This window comes from Desmodus rotundus, chromosome 12, assembly GCF_022682495.2.
Source record: "Desmodus rotundus isolate HL8 chromosome 12, HLdesRot8A.1, whole genome shotgun sequence".
Lineage (NCBI taxonomy): Eukaryota > Metazoa > Chordata > Mammalia > Chiroptera > Phyllostomidae > Desmodus > Desmodus rotundus.
Window position 1 is genome coordinate 16028093 of NC_071398.1, and position 23750 is coordinate 16051842.

Sequence of the window (23750 nt, forward strand, 5' to 3'; positions counted from 1 at the left end):
ATGTAATTGAAGCCTGGCTGTGATTATTTTTGATGGCCTCCAGGTCTCACTTCTCTGTCTTACTTGTTTTTACTACTGGTTCACCCTAAGGTTTCCAAAATGCCAGCGTTCCTTCGCTCTGCTGTTCAGATTTTGTTTTCTGAAGATTCAACAAAGCTCTTTGTGGCTTCAAATCAAGGGTCTCTACATGTCATTCGGCTGTTGGAAGGAAGCTTTAAGCACCTGCATACTTTTCAGGCTCAGTCAGGTAGGAACTTGGTAACTGGCGGAGAAAGTTGTCAGTCTTCGATGTATCTTTTTTTTTTTTTCCTTTTAAACCTTATTCATTGTTAAGTGTTCACTAATAACTCTTCTCCACCCTGCAAATGTACATTCACTCACATGTTTGCAATTTAAAGTAAGAGGAGTTATCTGGCAAATGAAAACATTGATGAGGTCTGAAATGTTCCTCACACCTACTCTTTTCTCACTGGGCTTTTCATTCCTTATTTGGGGCCAGCGAAGTTTCATCACCCATCATAGGGTTTTTGTTAGCAGAGCAAGAAGAAAGTTAAAATCATCTGTAATCCTGACACCCAGAAATAACTACTGTTAATGTTTTTGTATATTTCCAACATGTGTTTGTTCATAAGCATTTTATAAAGATGAATTTACACATATAGTTTCATTATGTGTCATACAATGTTCACGACCATTTTTCCATGTTTTTTGCGAACATGAGTGTGCCTGAATTAATGAATGGTTAGCTAACTTGCTGAGTTAATTGTTGAGGACTTACTACCCAGCTTAGCTGGTAGTTTTTTGGATACTTCCTACGGGCCTTTTCCCTTCTCCCTCACCCTGGATTATAGCAGCCTCACTGTCCTTTGGACTCCGTCAGCCTGGAAAGTCAACTCTTGCACCTTAAACTCTGGCCATTCGTAAGCTGCTTCAGAAGTGTACAGGAAAAGAAACCCACAAGTTAGTAATCAGATAAAGTAAACTGCCGGTTTTTATCGAGTACCTGTATATGTTTTTATTATAAAACTCAGACCTTTTATGTTGCATTTAACGTCCCTTAATATTAGATTCTGCATTTTATATATGATTTTATTTTTTTCTCATTTCACTCTTCCCCCTTATAGTCAGGCTGGTTTCTTTACAACCCCAACACCTGTATTTCAGTCCTTCTCACTTGGCTCACGTTGTTCTTCGTCCTTTTCTTCCTACCTCCCTCACCCTTTAGCATCTGGCTTATGTCTTGTTTGAAAGCTTTTCTATGGTTTGGGAGTGTTACATGCAGCGCACATAGCATCTCTGTCACATTTTCATTCCGCGTGAGCCTTCACGTTGCCAGATTGGTTTAAAATCTTTGATGACAAAGAGGGCTTGTCTGTGCCTGTTCTCCCTTAGTGCTAAGTATATGGCAGGCACTCAGTAAATTTAGAGTATGCTTCAAACCTATTGAATAGGCTGTTTGTCCATAACTTTGATTAAAAACTATTTGATAGGAGAGGATTTTGAAACAATTACAGATTTTAGTGGGAGCTACTACCCTGGGCAAGTAATGTCTTCATGTGTATCTCTCTGGCTCCTCTTTATCTGCAGAGTGGTTAGTTAAATGGAAATAGACTGACTTATCTAGAACTTATTTGCAAAAGGATCACAAAATTATTCTACTAGTAATTTAACCCTGAGGGTCTCACGGGCTTTTGCCATCATCTTCAAGGCAGGGCTGGATGTGGACACTGATGCAGACCTAACTGTTTTCTGCCCTCGCAGGGACAGTGGAGTCCATGTGTCTTTTGGCAGTTAGTCCAGATGGCGGTTGGTTGGCTGCATCAGGCACCAGCGCTGGAGTCCATGTCTACAACCTAAAACGTCTAAAGGTGAGCTTTGAGTTTCGTGGTGGCAGAAGGAGGAAGTTAGCCCTGCAGTTATAAGGCTCAAGGCCAGTTGGTATGACCCAGAAAATTACTAGGCTTTTTTTTTTTTTTTAAACCAAGAATTTTTCCTCTTTTACTTGTTTGGAACCCAAAGCTATAATCTGTCATATTAAAATCAGTCGATAGGAACAGTGAAAGCACTCGTGCACAGAAATCAAGGATTAATGGCCGATGAATCCACATCCAGATTATTTCCGTATTTTGGAGAGGAAAAATTCTGACTGACTTACCAAGGTGAAGAGTTACAGGTAGTGACAATTTCTTTAATAGCCTGCCTTGTAATCTCAGGGTATTTTTTAAATTAAATAGGCAAAGGAGTAGCATTGAATCACTAATGATCCCTTGCAAGTCCTCTTCTTCATCATAAAAGTCAGATAAGAACTACCCAAAACTTGCAATAAGCATTAGAATTTTCTAGAACAATATCAGACTGCTATACTTAGTGGATTTGCTTGTTAACTACACAACTTCATTATGTTGTGGCAAGAGCATGTACTGCTTGCTCCTTGAGGCTTGCCTGGCATTTATGAGTGTTCCTGTGGAGTGGAGCATGGGCCTTGCAATTGCATGTAAATGTCCATGCCCAGGCGCCGATTTCTTTTATACCCAGTGTAGAGATGTAAATTCCTTGTTTAATGACATACTTATGTTCAGTTCACAATTCATAGAGCTTTACTCTGAAGTTCTCTGCAAATGCTGTCAGTTTCATAAGCAGTTATACATTTATTTTTTAAAATGAAATTAAAGTTTATTGTTTGGAGAAATGCCTGACATATATGGGAACTTCCATAGAACCCTTTGAGTTCCCAGGAATACTGTTTAAAAACAATTGACTTGGAACACCCCGTCTTTCCTGGGGGAAGGTATCATGTGAAGTTGCCTTGTGTCTTTATTTCTTCCCAGCTTCACTGCACAGTTCCTGCTTACAACTTCCCTGTGACTGCCATGGCCATCGCGCCCAGTACCAACAACCTTGTCATTGCCCATTCTGACCAGCAGGTAAGAGATTCCAGTGTTCCCTAGTTCCTTTTTGCTGGATGGTAACTTAAAAGCTGAGATAATGACAATTTTGGAAGACCCTTCCTTTTAAAGTAGTGGATGAGTGAAATGAAGCTTCCACGAATAGTTTGGGCCAATCATAGGCCAGTGATCTCCATGGGCTTGGTAGGGCACAGTGGAATGGTGAAGCCCTGAGATTCTAAAATAAAGATGTACAAGAAGGGGAAGAATTTTGAAGTACTTGTTTTATGGTTGTTTTTAGACCGGAGATCACGGGACTCAGGTGTTAGACTAAGTATGAGATGGAAAAAGATTTTGAGAGTTGAAAGTGACTAAAAAATCATATAATCAACCTTCACTTTTGCCAGAGAGGAAATCAGGTATCTAATAGCAGCCCAAATTAGTGCTTAGTCTACTGCTTTTTTCCATGCCAAGTTGTAAGAAGATTGTAATTATAAGGAGAAGAGCTTTAAAATACCTGAGCTGCAGAACACAGTGAAATTATCGATACTTTAGTGTGTATGTATCTTTAGCTGTAAAAAGGGCATGATAGTACCTTCCTCACTGGAGAGACTAAATGGGATCCAAGAAGCACATTTAAGTAGCCTACTAGGCAAATGATGCTTGCTACTTTGATTAGCAGTTTTGTCTGTGTTTGTTTCTTTTTAAGATTTTATTTATTTATTTTTAGAGAGGGGGAAGGGTGGGAGAATGAGAGGGAGAGAAATGTCAATGTGAGAAACATCAATTGTTGCATCTCGTACATGCCCCAACTGGGGACCCAACCTGCAGCTCAGGCATGTGCCCTGACTGGGGATTGCTTGAACCAGTGACCTTTTGCTTTGCGTGACGAGTCCACCCAACTGAGCTACACTGGTCAGGGTTGATTAGCAGTTTTTACACTCACACATTCACACACATAGGCATTCTATCTGAAAAATTAAATCTCTCACTTCAGTTTCATAGATCTGTGTCCTTTATCAAAGACTGAAGGATTAATGAAGCCACATCCTTGTCTTTGTCACACATAATGATAATGTCCACCTAAAATGCCTTTAACAGGCAGTTGGTCCCATAAGTGCATCAGTTGTTAAAACTGGTGGGAAAGTTTTTGTACCTGTTAGATTAGCAAAGATCAATAGAGTCGATAATACACAGGGGTGTGAGAGTAAGGAGAAACAGCACTTCACACATTGCATAAATTACATAGTATGACTTCTTTAGAGGACATTTTGGCAATATCTAAAAAATTTTTAATGCATATAATCTTTGGTTCAGAAGATCTGATTCTGTAAGTTCTTCCTACAGATAATATGCTTTCAGCTGCGCAGATGGACGTTACACAGAGATGATCATTGCAGCCTTGTTTGTAGTAGTGAAAGATCAGAAGTAACCTAAATGTCCATTGAACAGACTAGATAAACAAATCATGGCACATCCACAGAGTGAGTGGGTTATTATGTGTTCTTCAAAGGGGCATGAGTGATCTCTACTGACATGAGTCAGTCTCCGTGATACAGTGCTAAAGGGAAAAAGCAAAATACAAGGTAGTGTGTCTTATATGCATAAAATATCTCTGAAAAGATGCAAATAAGAAATAGCAGGCTGCTTTGGTCTTGGGGAAAAGAGAGGTCAAGATTGCAGGGCGACTTTTCATTATCAGCCTTTCCATGCTGTTTGAATTATTCATTCTGTAATTTACCTTAAGTTTTTTTATTTAAAAAAGTAGTGAGAAAAAAAAGGCTTAATATGTTACTTCAAGGTTTGTGTAGATATTTTCTGGTTGGGAATGAGGGATGCCCTTCCGGTCTTTCGGTACCTGCCAGCATGTCCTCTGTATCATGTCCTTCCTCAGATATTTGAATATAGCATCCCAGACAAACAGTATACAGAGTGGAGCCGAACTGTCCAGAAGCAGGGGTTTCATCACCTTTGGCTCCAAAGGGATACTCCCATCACCCACATCAGTTTTCATCCCAAGAGACCAATGCACATTCTTCTCCACGATGCCTACATGTTCTGCATCATTGACAAGTCGTTGGTGAGTTCTTTGCCACTATTACCCGTGCTCTCACTGAATCTTAACAATCTTCAGGTTCTAAAAACAAGACATACAATAAGTGAGAGGAAGGAGAATCAGAATTAAGTTTTCCTGCTATATATAGTCTTTGGAGGAGAGGAGCTTTTTGTTCTGCAGATTCCTCATTTTTGTTCCCACATTCTTTAGGCTCCCAGGGACGGGTGGGCCTTTGTGTACTGGTTTCTGCTGATTTTACCATTTCTCTGCTTTGTCTGTAAGCACATAAACTTAAGTAGAAAAGTGATTGGGTCGGTGTTGAGAAGGTGACCCTCATGGGGGAAGATCATTGATTTGGCTAAAACACTTCCACCTTTGCACCCTGAGTGACTGAATAATGTGGTTTCATCAAAGATACAGACTGTGGTTTTGACCACACGTGCCCCTCAGCTGTATGTACTGACACTATATGCAGGCTTGAGGAGTTGGTCTTAAGGTCTTAAAAAAAAGTCCAGCTTGGAAAATTTCATTCTTTAGGGCTGTGACGTAGGTGGGATGTGAGCATATTTTCAGTTCTAGATTCCATCCTCTGCCAGCTGCTGTTTGGATTTCACTACAAATCAATATGTCTTTTCTGGGCAGGCACTTTCTTTCCTAGGAGTGCAGTGAGCTGTGGCCATGCCTGTAATGCCCTTTGGGCTTAAATTACAAGCAGCACACACACAGTGTTCTGGTATATCTGTGAAGGTGGGGGTAGAAGGAACATGGAGAACGCAGCAGATGGCTCTAAGGGAGTTGTGCGTGGTGATGTGTCACTGGAACTCTTCTCATGGGCCCCGTGTCCTCTGAGTGTGGGAAGCAAAGCCCGCTGACAAGTGCCTTCTGCAATTTGAGTGTTACAGGAAGGGCCCCTCCCACTTGCTTGCCTCTTTGTAATTCAGTCCAGATCGGCCCATATTTTTTCCCAAGCGTTGGTGATAAGTCCATCACTTCCTCTTGCTGGGCAGAGCTATTTCCCAAGGAAGTCAGAGATGAAATATCACTTGCTTGGCCAGAGGCCATCTCTTGAGGTGTCAGTGACATCAGTGGGGTTTTGTTGCAGTTTCTCTTGGGGAGAACTTTAGTTACTTGGCCAGTCTGTGATCTGATTGGGGGAGAATCTAGAAAGCAGAGGCTGCATGGGCTAAGCTCCTGCGCATGCCACTTTGTTCCTGTCACACACAGTGTTACTGACAAGACTGGCCAGAAGCCCCAGCTGGGCAGTTTGATATTGTCAGCGGAGTGCCAAGCCCTTCTTGCCTCCTTCTGCTCCCTCTGCAGCACAGCTCTCTTCCTGAAGTAGGGAGAGTCAGGGAGGTACTGAATGTATGCCATGATGGTCGGAAGAAAGTGTTTGCCTGAAAAATCACTAGAGTCCTTTGTTCTGTATAAGCGCAATGAAAATAATGACTTTAACAGTCTATCTTTGTCTTTTTAGCCTCTTCCAAATGACAAAACCTTACTGTATAATCCACTTCCTCCCACGAATGAATCAGATGTCATCAGGAGGCGCACAGCCCATGCCTTTAAAATCTCTAAGATATATAAGGTAAAAAACATCTTGCACAATACTGTGGACAGTTGATTCCGTGTGATATTATCAAAATGTAATAAGCTGTCAAAACGTCACCTTCATTTTTCATGCAGAGGACCTAGTTTTGGGAGACAAGTGACCTTTCCAAGGATGTGTGCCCCTTATGTCTGTATTTCATTGCTCTCGCTTTAGTAGATTGGAGGCAGGCACACGATACTTCACCAGAATGAAATACATAGGTAGCGAGAAATGATGTCGGAGCTCAGGGGGGTCTTTCTGTTAAAGCTGGCTTTTAAATTTGACTTCTGGTTGGAGAATGTTCCATAAGATAATTTATAGCAAGTGGAAGTCATTGACTTTATTATGACTTTCTTTTCCAGGCTAGGCTTTTCACTGTGTATAAAACAAATATCCGTTGAGCTTATGACAGTCCAGCTATTTGTGCCACCTCAGAAGTTCTAGATTTATGCTTCTCAGATTGGAGTTCCTTGGGCACCTGGGAACATTTTCTCAGGGGTCTGTGCACATTTTTTAAGGGGGGTGTCTGTGAATTATTCAAGTATGATACGCTTCTTGGTGCATTTGTAACTTGCCATTTGTCAAGAATTTTGTCTCGAAAGCCCTCAGTTAATATTGATTCTAAGAAATTAGATTTTCTGTACAGAGAAACATGAAAAATCTTGCCAAAATCTTCTATGAGTGAACTCAGTTAAAAGTCCCCAACCTTTTCAGCTGTTTTGAGCCCTAGGGCAGGAAGGATTGTCAGAGATTTACATCCCTCCAGCCTTTAGGTCCTCTGTTCAGGACTAGCCCTGGAGCCTGACTCCTGGTAGAGTCATTCTTATCTCTCTACAGCCTCTACTCTTCATGGATCTCTTGGATGAAAGAACACTCGTGGCAGTAGAACGGCCCCTGGATGACATCATCGCTCAACTTCCACCACCCATCAAAAAGAAGAAATTTGGGACCTAAAACAGGGCACTATCTGTGCCCTTCCTTGAACTGTTCTGCCCTATTTGTTTTCGCCAGTCATGCTAATAAAACAAAGTTATTCTTGAGGACAAGTCATCATAAACGTCACCTGTCAAAGGAATGGAAAGTAATTTCTCTTCATTGAATGAGAGTGAATGGAGACACCAAGGTATTTGTAGGTGGGGTAGTGTTCCATGCAACTACAAATACATGTAACTTAGGGTCCTGCTTGCTCTTTAGACCATAATCTAAGGGAAAAAAATTGTACTCTCTATTTCCTAACATGTGCCTGAGGCTTTGCCAATGACCTTCACTGTCTACAGCCTCCAATGTGGAGCCCATGCTAAGGCCTGCCCAACATTGCCCTCGAAGGCAGGGGAACTATGCTTGCTTACCAAAGATAGCCTAACTACCTACAGCAATAACCAGCCTGTGTTCAAGGAAGAATTTTAACTGCAGTGCTCCTTCAGAAAAGCAGATGCCTTTGGCCTTTGGTTGTCAGGTATTAATTTTATTTAAAAGGGAAAAACTAGGCTTTGGAATATGAATCCCATTAACCCCCTTTTCACCTGTTACATGCCAGTATCAGAGGTTAAGAAACCATTGGGCATTTTGTTAGGCGGTAAGACTGTAAGTGGGGATCAGAATATATTATATATTCTGCCATTATTGCACTTCTCTGTCCTCGTGTACTCCCTCTGACATTGTTACTGCTGTGGGTGCGAGCAACGGACCGGTTTTAATGTGATCTTCTAAATTAGAAAGTGAAGGACGGTACTTAACCTGAACTGCGCAGATAGATTTCTTCCCCATCTCAGTGGATGTATTCTGTTGCATGCCTGTGGAAACCCGGTATGTGTGGTTTTGTTTGTGTGTGTGTTTTGGGGATGGAGGGCTGTGGTGTAGGCAGGAAGTATGTGAGTTCTGATGACGTGAGTGCAATGCTGGTGAATAAACATTTTGCTAAGATGAAACCCCCCTGGGGTCTGGAAAGGGGAAAATAGATGTGAGAACAGAAGGCAGATGTGTGGGAGGAGGATTAGCAGGTATTAAGAGATAAAGGGAGCCCAGTACTTAAAGGACAGCCTTGGCTCCTTTGTTAAGAGGGAACAATAAGGTTTATAATGGACACACCGTCTCAGCCCCACCTCTTTAGATTTTTTATAGTGATAATCAGGACTAATTTAAACAAATAGATGCAACTTTTTAGGCCCTCTGTGTAAAATAACTTTCCTCTTGAGTAAATAATGTCCGTAGTGTGGCACAGTCTCCCAGTCTGCATTTGACTGGGCTGTTACAAACTTTCAATAGGCTAGAAGATCCTGCCTGTCTTAAGAAATGTTTTAGGTGCTCTTGTGTGATCGAAACCAAAGTTCAAGTCACTGGTCCACATTGACTATGACCAGAGGGAGATTAGGATTCCTTAAATATTAACTCACTTGCTTTTCACTGACTGTAGAGCTATAAATTCAGAGGGTCTTTAATAACTGGAGTTTAGTTTATTAATTGATTTACTTAACCTTAAACATTCTGAAACCGTGTGGATGCTGGAGGGTGTACTTCTGACAGAGAAGGCTCACAGACCATCTGAGTGAAGAAGTAGAACTTCTTAAAGTAGAAAACATTCTTTTGCAACATTACCAGCCAGTGATTTGGATTTCCATAAATGGTATGGGAAGGAAGAGCTTTGGGCCTTGAAATTCTTCCTAAGCAGAGAACTTTGAATTCAAATGAAGCAGAAACTGACTGGGGTGAGTTAGAGAACTTGGGGGGAGGAAGGGCGAAGCAGTATGAAAGTGCACGTGTTTGAGGGTGATTTTACTTTGGGGATTTGTGTAACTGCAACACGTTATGTTTCTCTTTTGGGCATTTTGCAGACTGGCTCATTCTGCAGAAAATTTTTGATCTGATACTAATGGAGGAAAAGTCTTTTTTTTTTTTTCTGACCTGACTCATATACCTGATAAAAATACAGTTCTCTCATATGATAATTTAGTAATCTGATCTGATCTCTGAATGGCTCATTTACCTTTCACCATGGAGATTACGGCAGATTAGACTGGAATATTGGAAAAAGTTAGAGATCATGTAGTGTGGGGTTTTTTTTTAAAGGTCTTTCTTTAAGCATCAAAACTTTGTTTAATGGAACTTTATTCTGAACTGCAGTACATGGTATGGATAAAAGTGGAACTGTTCTGGAACTGGGAGGAGGGATGGGAAGGAAGCAGAGTTCATGAAAAAATGTGTTTCTTGGTCTTATTTTTATATTCTTGGTGATGGAGACCAAGAGGCACACAGGCAATTTTTCCCCCATGGTCATACAGTGGTTCATCAAAGGCCAGGGTGGCGTTCTTACGGTTATTCTCCCACTGTCTCTTGGTGGTAGGGACCCAAACATAAATACGATCAGCAGGCACGGTATAGTAAAGATTTTCCATTTCACGGGTTACAGGGAAGGTGTTCCGCCGTTTCTTGCTCTGGAGGAGCGCTGGATTTAGCATAGCTCTGTGGGCAGTCTCGTGCGTAAGCCGTGCACAGCGTTGTAGGGAACAGCCTAGCACGTTGCCTCGTGTCTAGAAACACAGCGGTGTTTCTCCAGGGGTACTTCCTGGGAGTGTAATTGCTAGCTCATATTGTGCCCATTTTCTTTCCTTTTTAGTTGCCTTTGGCGTGGTTGTATTTCCTTCAGCAGCGTTTGAAAGTATTCATTTTCTTTCACGTTGCCGATGTAGTGCTAAACTTTAATTTTAGCCCATGTAATGGGTGAAAAATAATATTTTCTTTTGCTTTTGCCAGTTTACTCATGAGATGGCTTACTTTTTTCTGTGCTTTGGCTGTTTGTATAAATTGCATATTCATAACCTTTTTTTCCTAACCTGTCTTTTATTGATATTTCAGGGTATTTTATGATACAGGTCAGCACTGTCCAGTAAACTATCTGTGGTGGTGGAAATGGTCTGTGTCCGTACTGCACAGTACGATAATGACTAGGCACACGTGGCCATTGAGCACTTGAAATGTGGCTGATGTGACCAAGGAACTGAATTTTTATTTCTAAATATTCACATGTGGCTGTGTTGGACAGCAAAGATCTAGCTGCTGAGGCCTAGCTTTGTGTCAGTCCTTTGTCTTCAGGATGTTGAAGAACTTAACACTCCCTTGGCCTACCTTTATTAAGTGCCTGTTATATGCTATGTACCAACACCAGGTGAAAAGATGATCTCAGCCTTCAAGAACTTCACAGCCCAGTTGGAGAGAGAAACAAGTAGATCAGTGATGCTACATTAGAGGTGAGCACTGGGAAGAGGCACCTAACCAGGAGGGTTAGAGAAGGTTGAAAGTAGAGGATGGTTCTTAAGCTAATACCACCTCTTGGAATTAGGTGGTAATTCGCAAGATAAAAGGGAGAAAAGATGATGATTCCTGGAGCATTCTCAGTGCCAAAGCCTGAAGCTGGACAGAGCCTGTCCAAGGGACTGCTAGTAGTTCCACGTGGCTAATACACAGTGTGTGTTAGAAAGTGGGGGGAAATGAGGCCGCGAGGCCCTCTGCCATGGTACTGAGAGCTTGCATGTCTCACTCGAAAAATCCCTGCCGGGTGACAGCTTCCTTAGTTGACAGTAATTAAGAACCAGGTGAGGTTCCTAGAAAAGGTAAGAGTAGAGCAGTTTCCGAGGAGGAAAGCTAAGCATCTTAGAAAAGTACGTGGAAAAGCTAAGTAGATTTGGATAAAGAATCCTTAAGCCAACATGTAGAGAGAAATGACACCGGGTAGGAATACGCCTTGCAGTCAGGTTAAAAATTGTCCTTCAGTGGAAAACATAGTTGTGGACCAGTCAGGTTCAAAGGCATAGCACAGCACAAATGCCCATTTAAGTAAACAAGGGACAGAAGAGACTGGCAGTTAGGAAGGCAAAAAAAAAAAAAAGGCTGTTGTGTGGATTCTTGACTTGGGGTCTGTGTGTGTTTGCTAGAGCTGCCATAACAGTATCTGTGGCTTAAATAATAAATTTATTTTCTCAGAATTCTTGAGGGTAGAAGTCTGAGGTCAAGGTATTAATAACTTTGGTTTCTAAGGCCTTTCTCCTAGGCTTGTAGATGGCCAGTCTTCACTTGGTCTTCTGGTGTCTTCATGTGGTCTTCCCCATGTGTGGTCTGTGTCCCAGTTTCTTATAAGGAGACCGGTCTGTTGGATTAGGGCCTACCCTATGACCTTATTTTAACTTGATTCCCTGTAAAGATCCTCTCTCCAAATATAGGTACATTCTGAGGCATTGTGGGTTAGGACTTCAACCTACAAGTTTAGAGGAGACACAGTTCAGCCCCTACAGCAGTCACTGGGAGGGCTTTAGGGGCTTTGCCAGCTCCAAAGCCTGAATGCTGAACTTTGTACAAGTCCGTGTTTGCCTGAGGCCTGTCCCCTGCATGCACCTGATTTCCCCAAGGGGCCCATGATCCCTCACAATTGGCTATTCCATTAACCGACACAGGAGGGAGTTACAGCTGTAAAACAAAGGCCTAGAAATACCATATGCATCAATAAATACGATTTGGTGTTCAATAGTATATAAAAAATGAAAGTTAAAGCTGACTGTAAGACTGGAAATCTTAGGAGGTACTGGAAATTCTGTTAGAACTGATATTGGGGGAAAAGAGATTTTGATTTTGCAAGTGTATTTGAATTTCATGACAAATTATGTTATTTTCTTGATTGTCAATTAAAAACTGGTAATTTTCCATAACTAAGTGGATTCAAGGAGACTAACCTTCTGCTTAGTATGTCCTTGCTAATATTTTCCTAAGAAGAAAGCCACAGAGCTACAAAACTGTCACCAGCTGCTTCTCATTAGTAATGTGGTTAGCAGATGTGGGTTTCCATCGTCGTAAAGCATGAGATAGTTAATCCATTTTCGTGGGTTTCAGATGGATAGTGATTTATCTTGGCGGGATGAATTTTAAAATGTGGTTGCATCAGCTAAAGGATATATGCACCTTTCCCTCTTTCACTTTGTTTGTGCTGGATAAAAAAAAAATACATTTTAGGATATTTCTCCTGGAAGGCAAAGGAAGACTGCCCGCTGAAAAGGACAGTTGGTCTCACTGTCTTTTAACTGGAGAATTTTTCAAAGTTGGATGTGGGATTGGTTATCTTATAAGCTTATTTGTCCCTTTGGCCTCTTTAGTAGCAATTGAGCAGCTCTTGCTTTTGTTCCTCTGGCATCGGGCCGCCTTTGTGGTGTGACCTTCAGGCTTGCTAAGGGCTGCAGTTTTGCCGGGGGCCCTCCTTCCTTATGAAATTGCGCAACACTCAAACCTTGGACGGAGCCCCAGATCCTCTAATTCTTTCCTTTGACGGACTCTTGGCAATATGTTCTCCCTTTCAGCCCAAGTGTAGCTTTACACAAGATCTGTTTGTCACCAAAATTAATTTGGCCAGTTGCCCTTAAAGCCTGGAATCAAATGGTATCATGGCAGACTCATTCCTAGATAAAGTATAGACTCTTGAGCTCCTGAGTTTCAACCAAAGGTTTTATTGTAGCTGCTGCAACTGAAGATCAGCAGGTAATAACAGCAGCGGGTACTTTTTATGGAACTCTCCACAGTGCGGCAGGTACAAGTGCTGCTAAGCGCTTTGCACTTGTTGTCTCAGTCAGTCCTCACAGCCCTCACTCACTACCTTCAGAGGTAGAAGGTATCTGGATTTTTCCATAGAAGAAACTGAAGCCTGTGACCTCAGCCCCTTGACCATTGTCCTATAGCTAACAAGTGGCAACCTACCATTTGAACCCTGCGCTCTTAATGACCATGCTGTATTATACATCTATGGAGGAGAAGGAAAAAACAGACTATTGGGTTTTCAGAGGGCACGGAATCAGAGCCTGAGTCATAGAGCTGTAGGAAATTATGGAACTGAGAGCTCTTCCGACCCCCTCATTTTAAAATAGCAACGATCCCTGCCTTGTTCTGAGAAATAGTAAGATAGCAGCTTGAGAGAGAAGATTATATATTGATAGGTGACAGGAATAAAAGATTATTAGAAATTATCTCAGCGATTTCCTTTTTTAGAGGTAGAGAACATAACATGGCTGTTCAAAAATTATCTAAGCTTGTCTCACAGTCCTATGAAGCCATGGAAACAGATGTGTACTCTCTTTATTTAAGATTTCATTATCAACAGTAAGTAGATTTCCACTGACTACTTGAAATTTCCTAGATGGTAATTTTCACTCTGCAAGGAACCAGTAACCTTCAGAGGGATTATTTGTAATGACTACGCCCAGGAGGCACTGAATGCCAATCAATCACAGCTTAATGAGTTCCTTTTCTGCAAGGAAATATTTTTTGGAATAGTGGAGAATAAAAGAAGTCGATGGGTGGTCCCTGCCCTCCTGTATTTTTAAATCTGCTTGGGCAAACCAGCCAAGCATAATATAAAACTGTTCAAAGGAAAAATCCCAATGAATTGTGTAGACAGGGCAAACTTGGATCTTGGTAGGTGGGAATCTTGCAGCCCTTAGCAAGCCTGAAGGTCATACCACAAGGGTGGTCTGATGCCAGAGGAACAAAGCAAGAGCTGCTCAAATGCTACTAAAGAGGCCAAAGGGAAAAATCAGCTTATAAGATAACCAATCCCACATCCAACTTGGTAGGTAGGTAGTGGTCGAAAGGGGCAGGAGATGTTTGGAAGGATGAACTCAAAGCAGGAATTTGCAAGGTATCATTGGGAAATACTGGATGAATATGGCTAATCTGAAAGTGATATGATTGTTGAAAATTTATTTAGGTTCTGATGGAAGACGTAAAAACAGCTTGATAGTTTGGGATTTTTTAATGGATATATTTAAAAATAAACCCCTCAAGGTTATCCATAGGGGATTGGGAGGGGGAGAGAGGGGGGAAAGGTACAGAGAATAAATAGCATAAATGATAGGTGCAAAATAGACAGGGGGAGGGTAAGAATAGTGTAGGAAATGTAGAAGCCAAAGAACTTATAAGTATGACCCATGGACATGAACTATAGCGGGGGGAACATGGGAGGGAGGGGGAGGGCAGGATGGATTTGAATGAAGGGGCGGAAATGGGACAACTGTAATAGCATAATCCATAAATATATTAAATAAATAAATAAATAAACCCCTCAAGTAATCCAAATATCAATTTTCATTACTGTCCTCCCAGGGTTAAATATTTCATTATATAACTTATATCTTATGTAAGTGCCCTCATTTACTATTTAGTTGGAAGATCTCTAACTTCCTTCAACTCTGTGGACCAAGATCTTGATACTTTGGGAGAGAATTTCTAGCACTTCCCTTTTGCTAATAAAGGACATTGTCCTCAAGTGCCCAACCTCTGGGTGATTACGTTTGTAAAAGTGTTCAAAATAGTGCTCATACTCAAGAATCAGCTGCAAAGTGCTCTCTAATAAGCAGAAATTTCACATAACTCAGGCCTCTGGGGGCTCATGCCTCACCTGGAGCAAAGCCAGAAATGTCTGGGACTGCAGGTGCACTTGGGCACATCGGGACCTGCAGCGAGCTGGCCTCATTGCAGTTGATTTAGGAGAGGGCTGGAGGGTTGAGCTTCTGCTGACATTTGCAGCTTGGAAAATCCAGCTCCATTAATTGCAAAGCAGATTCTGCTGGAATGATTTTTTTGTAAGATACTTTTCTCAGTTTGAATTCTTCCTTTGGGCTCTGGGTGCTTTCCAGTCTCTATTTTTATTATTTTAACTCCTGGTATGGGAGACTCTCTCGAAGTTTTGCCAACACATGAATGTGCATTGGACATGGCTTGCAAGCTTCAACACGATGCACTTCATGAGCAAGCAGGTATACAACCCCTTTACAGGAATTGGTGCACACTCCCTCTTGCCATCCCCCTCCTTCCCCCATGAAAACATGGGGATTTTGCTTTTGCTGTTGAGAGTTACAGGGCACCTTGACCTCATGTTTTTGCTGAGATGTTTCTCAGCAGTGTATTTTTCTGGGCCCTCAGTTTTGAGGTCTGAGGTATGTAGTTTGTTTTGTTTAAGTACTGGTCCAGGAAGCTGGGTTTCTCTGCTTCCTTACTCTATACTTTGGGCCAGATTCGCTGGTTTTCTGAATCTCACTTTCCTCAGCTCTTACATTCTATGAAGCTGGAAGAAGCAGGTGGATTGCATCACCCATGTCTTCAGATAAAAGCTACTGTAGGTTCTGCAGGGTACGTAGGATTTCTGGAGCCGCCCATCTACACTTGTACCAACAAAAGGCCATTGCCTCCAGGATAAGAAAGTCAGATCTGAAAACCCAAGTTCAAACTCTTTGATATTCGGTTATATGAGGCTTTTCACACTCACGTTTCTGCCTCCACTGATCCTACGCTCTGTTCACATTGGAATTTTGGCTAAGTAACGATCCTGCAAATCTCTTCCAGGCCTACCAGTGTTACAGGCAAGTAAACAGGTGATTACAAAGTAAGGTGACAAATGCTTAGAATCCTGTCTCTGGACCTTTGCCTATGCAGTTACCTCTGCTCCACTTACCTTCCATTGTTACCTCTGTGCAGCTGACCTCAGACCCAACAAAATATTTCTCCTACTCTGTTCTCAGGGTGTTTTCTTTCAACCACATAGTGTCGCACCGAGTTGGTCGGGTCTGTTTTCCTCCCCCACTAGACCACTAGCTCTCAGCTGTGGTACATTTTATTCATCTCCTGACCTCAAAAGGAGCACACCAGCGGAGCCTTCAGTAAATACGGAATGAACCAATCAATGCAAGAATGAACGTGCAGCCCAGTTTTGCAGGCTTGCAAAGTACTGCTCAGAACTGACTCTGCTTTCCGTGCTCAGGCAGCTCGGGTTAATTGCACAGTAGAGGTCAGGAGTTGGGGGCGGAGCTGGGGGTCCGTCCGAGGCTAAAGGAAGGAAGACGGGGCCCAATAAGGCCCACGCTGCCCAACGACCGGTGAGCTGCTAGGGACTAGAGTGCAGGCAACAACTTAAGCTCCCGGAAGCGGCTCGTATGCCCGCCCCTTCGGGGGTGGGTGGGCGGGACCTCATGAATAATGATCACAGGGGGCGGGACCGGGCCCACCCCCTCCGGCGGGAAGGGGGAAGCGCTGAGGCTGCCTGACTGGAATGAGGGTAGCTGCGGCGACTGCGGCGGCGGGACCGGGACAGGCCATGGCGGTGTGGACGCGGGCCACCAAAGCGGGGCTGGTGGAGCTGCTCCTGAGGGAGCGCTGGGTCCGGGTGGTCGCTGAACTGAGTGGGGAGAGCCTGAGCCTGACCGGTGACGCCGCGGCGGCTGAGCCCGAGCCTGCTCTGGGGCCGGCGGCGACCGCCTTCAACGGCCTCCCGAACGGCGGCGGCGCCGGTGACTCGCTGCCCGGGAGCCCGAGCCGCGGCCTGGGCCCCCCAAGTCCGCCCGTGCCGCCGCGGGGCCCTGCGGGCGAAGCTGGTGCGTCGCCGCCCGTGCGCCGGGTGCGGGTGGTGAAGCAGGAGGCGGGCGGCCTGGGCATCAGCATCAAGGGCGGCCGCGAGAACCGGATGCCGATCCTCATCTCCAAGATCTTCCCGGGGCTGGCTGCCGACCAGAGCCGGGCACTGCGGCTGGGCGACGCCATCCTGTCGGTGAACGGCACCGACCTGCGCCAAGCCACCCACGACCAGGCCGTGCAGGCGCTGAAGCGCGCGGGCAAGGAGGTGCTGTTGGAAGGTGAGCGGGGCTGGCGGGCGGGCGGGCGGCGGGCCGACGCTCACTTTGTTCCTACCACCCTGCCCCCTTTGCGGAGCGAACTCCTTCCCTCCCCCTCCGAGTCCTCGTCGCCCCTGTGCTGGTGGGCCAGCTCTCCCCAGGACCGGTGGACTGAGGCTTTGAGTATGGAAAAACTGATGCTTCTTGCAGGAAAAGTTGGGCAGTCGCGGGCGTGCAGTCGCTGGAAGACTCGGTTGAGATTTAGCAAAATGCAGCCGCGCTCGAAGCCCCGCCCATACACGCTAAGCTGACACTAAGAATTTAGAGGGCTCGAGTTCGGGAGGTCTCTGTTTGCCTCCTAAGGAGTGCCGGGTTAGCGCTTTTTTCACGCACCTCTGGCTCTCAGGGCGTGCGGGTCTGTTTAAAAAAATAATGTATATATCCACACGGATGCCAGCGGTGTGCTTGGACAAACCACTAAAACGCCGGTTAAGTTATGGGAATTTAACCCATCATTGGCTCTCGACAATAACCAAAAGAGATTATTGCACTTCCTTGAAGCCAGAAAGCTGAAACAGCAAGTTTGTGTGGTTAATGAGCCCTGTTTAACAGTGGAGGCTCACGTGTTGGAGCATTTACAGCCAACTAGAGTTTTGCCCCTTTTGCAAGAGGCTGGTGCCAGCTTCCTTCCATTCATAGGCGTGCTGCTGCATGGCTTTAAGCTTTTAGAAGTCTGAAGTGTTACGTCGCAAGATATGTTTGAATAGCCAGGACTATTACGTTAAGTGTGTATGTGGTCTGGATCTTCCTTGGTGAATGTATGGGACTAAGGCAAAACTAAATCTTATCTCCTTGAAGGACTCATGCATTTTGGAGGTGACAGAGTATTGTATATGTGATCTGAAAAGCCAGTTAGGTCAGAAGTTTTTGAGCGATTGGCCTTTTTCACTGGCGATGCAGTCATTCAGGAGGCATTTATTGCTGGCTGTATAGAAGAGAGTATAAGAGATGATGTGTCTCTATTTGGTCTCTACTTGAGGAAGTGATAGGAAAATGCAAAACTTACAAGTTATTGATTGTGTAGTGCAAACTCTATATAAATGCCAAGGGAATGCCAAGTTAGGAAGGACAGGAGTTAGTGAAAATCAGGATTAGTCATGGAGAACTTTTTCAAGGAGCCGAATCTCGAGGCACATCTCCAAGGATGTGATGGACATAGGCAGAGATGACTCAGGAGGGTATTCCTGGCACAGGAAGAACAGAGGGAAGGGGTGGGGAGTAGGAGGAGGAAGGGTCCAGTTCTCAAAGTGAGAAACCTGCTTGGCAAAGTGATTTTCACTTTTTTCAGTATTGCCGGTAAATATTTGGAAAAGTATTAGTTTACAAGGACATGGTTTAATGTGCTCCAATTGTGAGATTCCAGTGTTCCACCTTTATAATATCCTATTTATAAAAGTTATTTATATCTCACTCATAGGTCGGGCTAGACAGTGCTTAGAAATTAGTGTTAATAAAGCAACAAATGAACAAACAAGAAAAACAAACAAAAGCTCATAGACACAGACAACAGTATGGTGGTTACCAGAGGGAAGGGGCGGTGGGAGGTAGTGAAGAGTAAAGGGGGCCAAATATACGGTCACAGAAGAAGGTTTGACCTTGCATGGTAGGCACACAATGCAATATACAGATGATGTGTCATAGAATTGTATACATGAAACCTATAGACTTTTATTAACCAATGTCACCCCACTAAATAAAAGAGAAAAGAAATTAGTGTTAATAAAAGGTGTAAAATTATATATTGTAGCTTGGGTGATGTGCATATAAAATAATTGTTACTTTAACCATGTACCTTGAACGTGGCCTAAGCATTTGGTTATAAATTCTTAGAGCCCGATATTGAATGTAGGATTTATGTAGTACTCAGTGGTGATGGGCAGACATTTCAAATCCCTATACCATCCTTTTTGAAGACTCAGTTTTAGTTTAAATATAATTTGCACCTGGTATTAATACCAACTAAATGAAAGTCATCTAGTGAATGTTTTCATTAGTTTAACAAAGGCCACATGTGCTTTCAGAAGGGTTACTAACGGTGGCATAGTAACATTTACTGAGTGCCTTTTTACCTAACATACAGGTTCTACTTTACTTTCCCGTTTTGTAAAAGACGAGCAGTTTTTGTCCTTATATGGCGGTGGGGGGGGGGTATAAAATTATACCTTAAAGCCAAGGGATATAAAAATAAAATTACTTAGGATAAGCAAAAATCACCCAAAGTAGCGATTTAATTGATCCAGTCTGACTATTTAAAATGGAGAGCTGGCGTCCCATCCAGGTAGGCCACTTTTAGAAGATTTCATTGAATATGTTTAGCTTTTAAAGGTTTGGAACTGTATTGTCCTTTCATTAGATGTCTCAAAACTTGAAAAACGGCCTTAATATAGCACAGTGATGCTCTTTTGTGGAGTGGGCGGGGAATTTCAGGCATGCCCTTGCCACCCCCAAGCAAAGGAAAGCTGCAGTCTCTGGTTGCCTGTGGTTAGGGAGCTGAGCTGAAGGGTTCCTATTTATCTCCTGGATTTGTAGGGATTATTCATTCACACATCCAACATTTATTCAGCTCTGCCGTATGCCAGAGGCATTTGAATACACCTAATTTCTGCTCCCTGGGAAGTTTGAAGTTGAGATACGAAATAAATACAGCAAAGGGCTAAAGCGAGGGGCTGTAATAATAGAACTCTGACAGGTCCCAGCACAAAGGAAGGAGAGACCTGCAGAAGATCATAGTGGGCATCAGAGGTTGAGGATGCCCAGGAAGAGGTTGTTGGAGAAGCTGAAGCTTGAATGGAACCTTCCTCCAAAGAGAAAGCTGCTACCAGCAGAGACACACAGTAAGAGACATTAAGGAGGTATTCTGCCCGCTGAGCGTAGAGTACAAATGACGACTTTGCGGTCAGACAGACATGGGTTTGTTTCTGGCTAGTGGTGTAACCCTCAGGCAAGTTATTTAACCTTACTAAACCTTAGTTCCTCATCTGCAAAACCAGGGTGGTAATAATGACTCCCTCAAAGGTGGTGGTTGTTCACTTGACAGTTTATGTGCTGGGCGCTTGTTAGGGGCTGGCATACAGCAGTACACAGAAACAACAATAAAAAACCAAGTCTGAATGAGAAAGGTGGGGAAGGTGTGCCTTGGGTTAACAAAGATATTCTCAGAATAGCCAAGAGAACAGTTGTTAAAATTCAAAAGCTTCATTTTCCTTGGAAAGCAGTATATAATAAGATTAAGAATTATTTTAGGTGAACAAGTTAAGAATGAGTTTGCATTTCTTGGATGCAAACACCTTTTTTTCTAATCTTGTTTTCCTGTTTTTCCTATAATCTCTGGTCTAGGCCAACTTTTTTATCCATGAATTTTGCATTTAGTTTCCCATACCTCTGATTTTTCCTCTTCCTTCACATTTTACTACTCAGAACCTTAAAACCTGCTATTAACTGGGTGCTTGTAGTTTTGGCTAATGGCTCTTAGCAAAGATATGCAGAGAGATGGAGATCGTGAGCATGAAGGGTGACTACTTACCTATCAGGTATCGTGTGTTGAATTTACTGTACCCTGTGTGCTGGAAATAGGGTCTATCCAGAAAGCTTCCAGAACTTGTATTTTTAGGGCTATAAAAGTAGTTAAACAAACGTGAATTACACTACACACAAAACAAAATTGTTCCAGAGAAAGTTAGGGAAGACAGGTAAAGTGTCCAGTTTAAGGTTTGATATTTGAGAAAAGGTCAGTATTTTTAAAGGAGTTCTCATTGCGGTATTGTTGAAAAAATCATCTTTTATTGCCTAAATATGGTTCTTACAGTATTACTGTCTACTGAGAAGAAAATGGTTAAGTGCATAGAGGAAGTGGATTGGCATGAAATTTAACTTAACAATTGAAAATATTTTTTGTATATAGAATGGTTTGAGATTTTGAGTGTCGTATAATATGGCTTGTTGTGTATTTTAGGGCACATGTGACAAATCTTGCTGATATTACTATGCTCCTAAATTAAAGAAGCTAGTTTAGATTCCTGCACTGCCACGTTCTTCATTTTATGTTGGACAAGCTGAGAGTCTCCTGGGGAAAACATTTTACATTTTCATTGAGGCCCTGTGTGTATATTCATTACTCTGTCTCTTACAGAACGACTAAATTGTCAGGACATTTGTGACTTTGTGTTGGTTTTTTGTTGTTTTTGTTTAAGTAGCCTTTTTATGTTTCATTTAATGATTAGACATGTTTTTATGAGAAGCTATGTCTTTGTAATCAGATTATTTCTTATAGACTTCCCTTCCTGCTAATATATGCCCTTTAAATTATTATCAAAATACGAGAAGTTTTATCGATTCTAATCTAGAGTGGTTATGAAAATTCTAAGGACACTTTAGAAACCATAACCAGGTGTAAATTTAGATCTCTGTGTTGTGTAGTCCTTCTGGGGTAACAGTTATTTTACTTTGTGGTCACATGTGTGTCTTTGTACACACGAGAGGAGGCGCAGCCTGTGGCTATAGAACAGTGGTCATTCAGGGATCCCCTTTCCTTGGCTAGGTGAGCACACTGTCCTCACTGAACGACAAGTAATGCCGCCTTCTTACGTTTTCCGCTAATTATAATGCTTTGCATTTTTGTCTGTATTTTCTCATCTGACCTTTACACAGTCCTTTGATGTGGTGGGCTGTTTTATCTTTGTTTTATAGATGATTGCACTGAAGTTCATTGAAGTTAAGTGAGTTACCAAAGGTCTCAGGATTTCTCTTGATTTTTAAAGGAAAAAATGTAATGCTTCTTTTGGGCAAGAGGAAAAAAAATCTTACCTGGAATTTCAAAAGTTGTAAAGTCTCATCTTCCAGATGAGAAATTAATGACCAGAGAGGTTAGTGGCATTTTCAAGGTCGTTAACCAATTAGTGGTGGAACTTGGACTAAAACCCAGTCCAGTGCTTTTTCCCTGTACCGTGCTACCTAAACCAGTCATTCAGATCCTTCAGCATCTCTTAGGCATCATCATGTTGCAATGTGTTGTTAAGAGATCAATGTGCAGAAGAAGTTGAAGGTGGTCCCTGGCATCTGTAGACTTAGACTGAAATTGGGGAGGGAAATATACCATATAGAGAGTAACTGCCAAATGTGTGGCACTCACTCTTGTGCAAGAGTTCTCTGAAGGGACTGATGATCAGTTGAGACAGAAGAGTTGAGTCCAACTTCATGGGGAAAGGATAATTTGATGGGAGGTGTGAAGGACAGGTTGCTTCTCTATATGGAAGGCTGTCCAAGTGGAGGGGGTAACCTGAGCAAAAACCAAAATGAGCATGACATATGATAGGAAGTGAGGAGAATTGGAATGGACTTGGGGAAAGAAAATAAAGCTGGGTAGATAAATTGGAGCCAGATTATGCAAGGCCCTGAAAGCCAGCCAGAGGAATTTGGACCTTTTTCATTCTGTCAGTCAACATTTATTAAGTACCTATTGCAAACAAGGTATAATGGTAAATGCTAGGAATTCGAAATTGGAAGTAATTCCTGCCCTTTAGGCTAGTAAGGAAACACTTATAACAGGTTGTGATAAGTGCTTTGAAAGAGATAAGAACATGGTACCCAGGAAGCAGAGGTAGAAAGAAGCTCAAAGGAGACAGCATGTCAAAGATAAGAAAGTGGTAAGTATCTGGTGTGTTGAGAGAAGTAAAGCATGGTGTGGTACGGAAAGTGTGTACAGGGAGACCAGGCAGAGGTGGGCAGAGGCAGATCATCAAGGGCCTGTGTGCAGTGCTAAGCAGTGGTCTCTAACTGCGGTTTATGCAGGGTGGTCTCTAACTGAGGTTTATACAGATTTACAGTTGTTTGTATGCAAAGCACAGTTTGTATGGAAAATGATACATTAATTAATAAATAATAAGACAAGAATAAACTGTTTTGCATACTCACAACTGTAAACCTATTTTGGCCCCACCCTGTATTTACTTTTCAACCTGATAAAAGATCTCGAGCTTTATTAATTTTAATGTATGGATGACACTGGTTCTCTGTCTTATGAGACGGTGCCATAGTGCATTCAGCATACACAGCGATGTCTTGAGGGAAGAGCAGAAACCTCGCAAAGCAGAGGAACTGGGAGTGGTGACTCTACTAATTTGCCTGCTGTTAGCACATTGCAACTCACTGCAGTTTACTTGCGTCTGATTGAGTGGATTTACTTTATATTTGCTTTTAACTCAGTCTTCACACAACAAACAATAACAAAACTGGCTTAGAGGTTTGCACAAAGAAGCCATGGGTTGAAGATAATTCTGACAAAACAAAAAATAACAAAAAGATAGAATCAACATTTCTCCTAGTAGGAGCTCTTTATCATATTTCAAGGTAATCACATCTGTCAAGAAGTCAGACTAGCCCTGGCTGGGTAGTTCAGTTGGTTAGAGCATCGTCCCAAGGCTCCAAGGTTATGGGTTTGGTGCCTGGTCAGGGCACAGGAAAGAATGAACCAATGAATGCAGAAACAAGTAGAACAGCAAATCGACGTTTCTCTCTCTCTCCTCCCC

At 42.7% G+C, this 23750-nt stretch overlaps 2 protein-coding genes across 3 annotated transcripts in view; both read left to right on the forward strand.

Moving 5' to 3' along the window:
- Window positions 1–7572, forward strand: part of UTP4 (UTP4 small subunit processome component) — a 29622-nt gene extending 22050 nt beyond the window's left edge. For both annotated transcript variants that reach the window (XM_024556160.3, XM_045191902.3), the window contains exons 12-17: window positions 91–247; window positions 1762–1868; window positions 2829–2924; window positions 4780–4965; window positions 6419–6529; window positions 7370–7572. In XM_024556160.3, coding sequence (XP_024411928.1) covers window positions 91–247; window positions 1762–1868; window positions 2829–2924; window positions 4780–4965; window positions 6419–6529; window positions 7370–7486 — 774 coding nt within the window. In that variant the 3' untranslated portion in view covers window positions 7487–7572. The remainder of the gene's footprint in view (window positions 1–90; window positions 248–1761; window positions 1869–2828; window positions 2925–4779; window positions 4966–6418; window positions 6530–7369) is intronic.
- An 8998-nt stretch (window positions 7573–16570) lies between these two features.
- Window positions 16571–23750, forward strand: part of SNTB2 (syntrophin beta 2) — an 87123-nt gene continuing 79943 nt past the window's right edge. The window contains exon 1 of the mRNA XM_053914633.1: window positions 16571–17187. Within this exon, the coding sequence (XP_053770608.1) occupies window positions 16608–17187 (580 nt within the window). The 5' untranslated portion in view covers window positions 16571–16607. The remainder of the gene's footprint in view (window positions 17188–23750) is intronic.